The sequence below is a fragment of the Lampetra planeri genome, chromosome 6 (genome assembly GCF_965212315.1).
Source record: "Lampetra planeri chromosome 6, kcLamPlan1.2.h2, whole genome shotgun sequence".
Taxonomy (NCBI): domain Eukaryota; kingdom Metazoa; phylum Chordata; class Hyperoartia; order Petromyzontiformes; family Petromyzontidae; genus Lampetra; species Lampetra planeri.
Window position 1 is genome coordinate 8533942 of NC_136112.1, and position 7910 is coordinate 8541851.

The window sequence follows — 7910 nt, forward strand, 5'->3', positions numbered from 1 at the left end:
CGCATTGCGCGTGTGAAATGGGGCGCTCATCCCCGGAAGTCGATGACCAATTCATCTGGAATGCATCTGATCTCATACCTCAGAAACTCATCAAGTTTGAGCCTGAACAGTGATTTCATGGGCGACCACCAAGCATAAGCAGGTGCTATAGGCTTCTGTGGTAGGGGGGCTACATTGTCAGCAGACAGTTTTGTGCTGCAAGGTTGTTTTTGTACTGTAAGCTCCCTCACCATTCATCAACCAGAGCGTTGAAGTACGTTCAAATATCCGCCACGAATCGCACGGTGGGCAAGCCTTCATCCGTCCAGCAGCGGATTTGTCAATCTGCTAACTAGCGCAGTGCCGTACATGGCTGGAAATGCCCCCCCCCCCCCCCCCAAATGTTAAAAAGGTGCGTTGCATCGTCTATACAGGTGGCTGTGTGCAGATCAAGCACGCGGGTGAATGAATCAGGCGGATGCTTAGGACGTTACGAGCTGTGGGTGGGTGGGAGGGAGGACTTCCGTTGTCGTTGAGCTCAGCGACTTTGGTGGGTGGGTGTGGTGGGGCAGTCGATGTCTGAATTCAGGGCCACGCATTCCTGCGCATACAGGCCACCAACGTCAACGCCTACCGCGCAGCGCTCGCCTGTCCGCGAGCAGAACACGAGTCCAGTCGGGGCTTGTCTGCTGTGGCCATCACGTACGGAACGCGGGCTCTGGCATAGTAATCTCGCCGAGGTTGCTGGCTTGTTTTAGCGTAAGCGCACGTTTGGCGGAGCTCCTGAATTTTGCAACTCGTTTATTGAAGACGTAATTTGTTTTTTTAAAAAAAGGCATTGTTCGGTACGGCAAAGCGTTAACTTGCAACTCGGGATTCCAATCGAATGTTGGCAGAAATAAGATTATTCAGATCAGAATTTATTTTGTCACAGTTGCTGAGCACAGGCCCAAAGCACCAAATTGCCATATATAAACAAACAACACATTTTAAGGTATCAAGACAGTCCACGTTTCTTAAAATGGAGAAATATTACAAGAACTTTGGAACAAAATTGATGGGAAGGAATTGCAAAGCATAGTACTGGGGGGGGGGGGGGGGGAATCAAAAGTTTAGACCCGCGGTGCGGTGGTTGAAGTAACATTTTCTGAGACACTGGTTTCTCGTCAACAGCTACAAACCGGTATTATGAAATGTGTTAATTTTTACAGTACTGCATTGCCCTGGATTATAACTAATTGCTTATAATCAACCACGAGAAGCTTGGCAACCTATTTAATGTACTCTATATGCATCGACTTCTTAAAATATTAAGGAAATATTTGAACCAGTTCGCAAATAGGATAAGTTGTTTGTACATTTTTTTTACATCACTTATTTGAACATAAGATAATTGAAACCCCAATAAAAGAACTATCAGTAAGTTGGCTTTCTCAACCTGCTTCAACCTGTCCCAGTCACCCATATAGTGCACTACAAAATATAATTCACAAACGGTTTTCTTTTGAGGCCGTTCACAAAGCAAGGAGTAAACATTTAGTTTTCAACCATTTACTCGGAGCTCATTGCGTACAAATGAACAATGCATGTTACATGCTGCTTTGAAAATACATTTCTTTACGGTACAATTTCATACAACATACCCAACAACATGCGAGGCCAAGCGTGAATTCGTTGCCTCGGGGCATTAAAAATGAATCTGGATTCTCAGGCTCACGTCTCTCTTTCCTCCTGCATTCGTCAAAATGACCACAGCAATTCAGCATCTCATTCAATGGCACTGCTTGCAAAAGGTCAAACCGGGTTGGTAGAGCACACCTGATGTACCCAAGCATGCCAGGATGGTACGCAGAAAGCAACACCAACATATTAAAGTGCCATCAGAGTTGTTTTGAGGAAGCCACCCTGGTCAGCATTTGGTCACTGTTAATGGACTTAAATCCTACGCGTTTTATAAAACAACTTATAAAACTTGGGACGTGCCAGTTTATTTTTTGCATTTATTCTCTTCACTTTTTAGTGCCCCCAATTATAAAAGCAGCTCGTGAATGCATTTATATTACCTCATGTACACAATGTACCATTAATAACCATGATCTACCACAATGTACATAACAGTTAAGAGACCTGATTTGGCATACAAGCAAATGGTGCTTTGTAAGGCTCTTGTCCACCATTCAAACACAAGCACTACCACCACCAAAGGACAGCTACACCTCACAACCAGCTCGCAAAGAAAAACCTGGTCCGGTACAGCACTGAGACGTTCCCTTTAAACAGCCGGATGATATGCACACAGTCGATGTTAGTGGCGCAAGGTGACCAGTGCCGCAGAATCTTATGGTCAAACGATCTTCGTGCCCCCCCCGATGTGTCTATTTGCTCTAGTCTGACGGGGTCAGTACGAACATGAAACTAACAGACCAACAATGAGTACCATACGCCGCCGAAAGGGTCACATCGGATGCTGCAGACAGTCAAAATTTTCATCAGTCTTCCCGATCGACAGCAATGCAGAAGAAAAGCCCTGCATTTACAGCAATAAGTTAAAGGCACAGAAAGCACTCCAATTAACCTGCTCAAATATCTGCTCGTGTGCTGGCAATGTGGTAACGGACAAGCTGACACACATACCCCTGGAGAGTACGGTACATGCGCAGGGTGGAGAATGCACACGACAGTGCAGCCACACTGGCACTAAAAATTGGCGGCAGTACTTGTTGGCATGATTTAATGCACATATGCGCGCGTTGAAGTTGTTACTGAATGCAAGGAAAAAAACTTTCAAGGATACCAACGAGTCAGCTTTCAAGTTAAGTCATCACTTAAAAAATACATTTTGACCAGAGGTATAAAAAGTTAAAAACTGCCAATAAGATACAGTATTAATAATTATGAAACCCAAAGAAATCAGTTATACAAAAAAGTTCACCTTGCAAAGACTGTAATTTTGGTTTATAAAGCTTAGAACAAATGGAATTGTTGTAGTTAACTAAAAGATTGTCGTTAATAATGATAATTAAGAACCATTAAATCTCCACATTATTACAAATGGCAGTTACAGCAAGAGAAATGTTTAGCCCTACGGACACAAGTTCTGCACTTTAAACGCATCTTTCTTCTTCCATGCAGTCCTTTAACCCGGCGAGTCCCATGGTCCGAGGGCACGCGAACGCATCATGGGTGTCCATCACCCATCGACGTGGGACGGTCTCGACGGTTTCACGGCAAAAAGAAGACATTCAACCACCAAAGATGACATTTGACTAGGTCCATGTGTTTTCGTGCTTGCCTTTAGTTTCATAAGAAACAAAATATCCATTGAAAGTCACAGTTTTAGAGTCTGGCTGAAAGAACACAATAACGGCCAGGACAGCAAAGGTCGCATCCATCAGGAGTTCTCCGGGTTGACCTGGTCTATGATCCGCACGTGCGTGAAGGGGAAGTGGCCCCTTCGGCCATTCACCTCCCCTTCCCACTGCCCATTGACGTGCATCTTCGTCACCGTGACCACCTCACCAATCTGCGATTTTAAAAAAGGTAAAACAAAAACAATTAATCAAAATAAACAGGTCTCTATTCAATGTACATACCAAAAACAATGCTAAAACATCCTTCCACTGAGCAGCATAAACCATAAATGTTACCCTCTTAATACAGCGAATTGTCCATTTTGCTTGGAATTCTCCCATCCAGTTTCAAAGCAGGAAGCCATCCCTTGGCAGAGGTCACACCAGGTTAAGGGGCTGTACTTTGATTTGTGGTGTTGCCTTCACAAACGCTGCAGCACACGACAGGATTTCATTTAAGGAATCTTTGTTGCTGCCGCGAATTACCAGGGCAGGCACCAAAAGCCTGAGGCGGGTGTGCCGGGGAGTGCATTTGCATGCCTCGGTATGTGGCAAGCCTTCACAAGGAGGACAAGCCACCATTTCTATCTGTTCGGCACCTTAGCCGTCAAGCGTTACCTTTTTAATCGGCAGCCTTTCTTCATAAATCCACCCACAAATTGACAGTCACAACATTGTGAAGGCCACAGCCTCGGTGCCAGAATTATGTTGCTACAAGTGACTGTCAATTCTCTGTACCACACCGACATACCAGACTGCTGAATCAACCGTAAACACAACCCCTTTTTAGTTGTGCACGTTTACTGATTTAAAGATATTGTTCTACTCCTGGCACAGAGACCCAACATTAATGTAAGCATTTCATAAACAGGCAGACCAAAACGCCATATAAAGTGACGAGTAATCTGTACAATGGCACAAAAGCCTAATTGCACAACCTAATTTAAATTTGACTGGATTCTTGAGAAAACGGTTTCCAATTTAAAACACTGTAAACCCCGTTTTGTAAACTCAAAACACTTTCCAAAGTTTGAAAAGCCACATTTAATTGAGGCTGGTCAACAAAATCTATTTTTGTTCTTTCTTTTTTTGTCACGTATTTCACCACGTGTACACATAACCTTTAACGTTGTTAGCTTCATTACTCCATGTACACACATCATATCCTGCCATCAGACGCATTTACTAACCTCAAAGAGCACTCCGTTTACAAGCATAAAGGATAACTGCCCTAAAATAATTACTTGAGAATCTTAACAAAACGACAAACCCCAAGGACTTAGCATCTCACAGGGGCTAATTGCAAGACGTGCAGAGACTAACCCAGACTCAACCTATGATCTACCCAATAATGACCGACAGTTATCGATAATTTAAATGATCTCCCGTGGTAGGCCACATTCCCAAGAGCACCCAATTCCAGCAGCTCTCACATTAAGGTCACCACGTAATGTACAATCGCATTACATCCGTCAGTGTCACCAAACGACCAAGGCCAACGAGAACTCTGCCACCGCATTCAACTTGGCTACTGGACACGTGCGCACGTTTTATTTTGCACGTTTACCCACCTAAAGCCTCAAAACTCGTTCTCTGGAGAGGCCTGCCAAACTCTCACAGGTACGGTTAATGCGGCTGTGTGTAATCCCAATTGAGTAATTTGCAGGTAGCTATTCAGTAGTTGGGACACTTGGGAAATCATAGAACTTGGGGAGGAAACAGTACACGACGCAGAAAGGCGTCTGAGTCGTAATCGACCCCAGGCCCTTCTTGCTGTGAGAGGCACAAAGTGTTACATCAATGTGCCACCCATTTTCCTTTAGAACGGACCACTCCAGACCATTACATAACCACACAACTTTTGTACAACACCAAGTCAAACAAAACAATATAAGCTATTAAAGACAACAGCTTGGGAGAAAATACATAAAAACAAACGTGGCCACGGCACAAACGTGACACGCCAGGTACATGTGGTGGGCAAATTGCCGGTGCCTTTTGGTGGCCATAGTTTGTCGAAACTGTAACGGTTCAAGTCAATTCTAAGCATGCTCCTTCCCTATTCCAAGAAACATTACGCCCACTGCCCGTGTTTGTCGCCTGCGAGACGGCAACCCCATTATTTAAATCACTCTTCCCTCTTGGGTCTCTCGCAATGTGTCTCGCCGCCTTCACGTCTTGAGATCGTTTCCCACTCAGGTATTTATGTCCGCGTCGGATTTGCCTCGCACCTATGCCCACCTCTCGCCGCATGACGCAACGCTTCCAGAACTTTCAGTAAATAAAAAAACACCCTCATTCGCCAATAACACCGCCTTAACAGATCAAACTGGCGACGTTTAATTTATCAATAATATTTGTTGGTGTGTTGTCAATCCGCTGACGAATGACAGCCTTATTCACAGTTCAGAAAGTCGCTGGATTTAATCGCACTACCACTACACCATCACTTTAAAAAAATGTTACCAGGTGTCCTATGGAAACATACAAATGCGAATACCAAAAAAAACACACTTTTCAAAAAGCCATAAAACATCGCAAGCATGACTCCCATATAACCCTAAACGCACCCCAACTCATAACCCGGGTCAATATGTAACCCTGCAGACTACTTTTGCCGATGAGAAAAACCTCGCCCGTCCCTGCCAAACACCACCACCACGACCACTCACATCTAGCGCAAGCGCCGTCTTGTCGTAGGCATTGGGCACTCGCTTCTGGATCACAGTGGCGAGCACGGGCCCGTTCTGCAGGTTGGGAAGCTGCTGACCGATGGCCAAGGGGTGCGCGTACGGCCCCTGGTCACCGCCCTGGCTGGAGCCGTAGCTGTTGCGATTGCCCGGTGCCATGGACGAGGCCGCGTAAGAAAGTGGCCGCGATGCTTTCTCCACGTAGGGCACGGGCACCATCCCCGTGCGGCCCTCCTTGTTGCGTGCGCTCCACCACTGCTCCTCGGGTTTGGCGACGATGGTGAGAATCTCGCCACGCTTGAAGGGCAGGTCCTCCTCGTCGTTGCCGGGGAAGTCAAAGAGAGCTCGCACAAACTCCACGCTCTCGTCAACGCCACCACCACCGCCGCCACTGCCACCACCACCCTGCTGATTCTTCTTCGAGGCGGGCGGCGAGGGCGACGAGCCCTGCAGTTGAAAGTCGAGGTGGTGACGACCCGTGGACGTGGCCGCCGTCGTGGGCAGCTGCTGACCTCCTTGACCCCCCGTGGGCTTCACCGCCGCGGGCTCAATGAGCGTGGTGGTGTCCAAATAATGAATTCGGTAGAACTCGAGCAGCGCGGGCAGGTCTCGGAACTCCTGGTCGCCGATCTTGAAGCGGTCTGCGAGGTTGTTGACGATGTAGTGCGACACCTTCGAGTTCTCGCTGACCGAGAGGACGTAGTCGCCCGGGCACGTGGTGGAGTCACGCACCACGAAGGTGCCGTGCCGCTGGCCCTGCAGACGCCGCTGCGTCTCCACGCGGCTCAGAGGCCCGAAGTACCACGAGTCGCGGTCGTGCGCGTCGAAGTTACCGGCCATGGCGACGGCGGCGACGATGATGGGAGGAGGGGAAAGAATGAACCCGCAAAGGAAACGACGACTAAGATGATGGAGGAGCAAGCCAAGAAGATGATGGAGGAGCAAGGCAAGAGGATGAAAGAGAGAGCAGCAGCAGCGAGCGGGACAATAACGATGGCTACGGTAACAATTGTGGGCAAACAAACGAGCACAGCAGCGAACACGCCGGGCTTCTCGAACAGAGAGACAGAGACTACAACTACCACCACAACAACTCAGCAACTACAGCAACAACCACAACAACTACCAACACAGCAGCAGCCAGCCAACCCTACGGCAACAATTAAAACGACGGCAAAGCCGATACGACGGAAACCACCACCAACAACCGAAACAGTTTAACAACAACCGAAGCAACAACAATTTAACAACAACAGTTTAACAACAAACACAACTCTGACCAAACGAGTAAATAAACAAAACAAAGAAGAAAGCGAGAGGGGGGTGGTGTGGGTAGGGGGAGACAGACAACTACCAAACTAACGAGTCGTAGTAGTCAACAACAACGACAACAACAAAACAACAACGACGAGAGCGGGAACCGAGGAGGCCGACGAGGCCTGCTCCAAGTCTATGGACACGAACCCCGCCCGGGACTAGCGGCTCGCCTCCCCGTGGGCCCCGCGAGAACCGCCAATGGAGCCGAGCCAAGCGGCGAAGAAGAAGACGACGACGACGACAACGAAGACGACAACGAAGACGAAGACGAAGAAAACGAAGAAGACGACGGAGCGGCGATGTCCAAACCGCAGGCTGCGAGCGCGACTGACGATCGATCTAAGGGGCGGGTGGCTGGGTGATGAGAGAGAGAGAGGGGTGGGGGGGGAAGCCTTAAAGATGTACTTCTAAAGAAAGGGTTCAGAAGGCGACGGACAGAGGAGTCGAGGCGGAGTGGGTTGAGAGTTGAGAGCGAGAGGAGGAGGATGATGAGGAGACGCGGGGGGTGGGGGGCAAAGCGCCACCAGCCGCAGCAGCAGCAGCAGCTTTCAGCCACCCTGCGACAAAATGGCGC

The 7910-nt window shown here is 48.0% G+C and overlaps 1 protein-coding gene across 1 annotated transcript; it reads right to left on the reverse strand.

Moving 5' to 3' along the window:
- Nucleotides 1–878: 878 nt before the first annotated feature.
- LOC144719496 (adapter molecule crk-like) lies at nt 879–7910 on the reverse strand. The gene is made up of 2 exons (XM_078595476.1): nt 6002–7910; nt 879–3502 (listed from the first exon to the last, which is right to left on the reverse strand). Exons 1-2 carry the CDS (start codon nt 6857–6859, stop codon nt 3371–3373), a joined length of 990 nt encoding a protein of 329 aa, XP_078451602.1. The 5' UTR covers nt 6860–7910; the 3' UTR covers nt 879–3370.

Coding starts and splice junctions, on each gene's coding strand:
- LOC144719496 (XM_078595476.1), bottom strand. CDS start 6,859: ATGGCCGGTAACTTCGACGCGCACGACCGCGACTCGTGGTACTTCGGG. Junction 3,503..6,001: donor AGACGGCGCTTGCGCTAGAT/GTGAGTGGTCGT, acceptor TTAAAATCGCAG/ATTGGTGAGGTGGTCACGGT.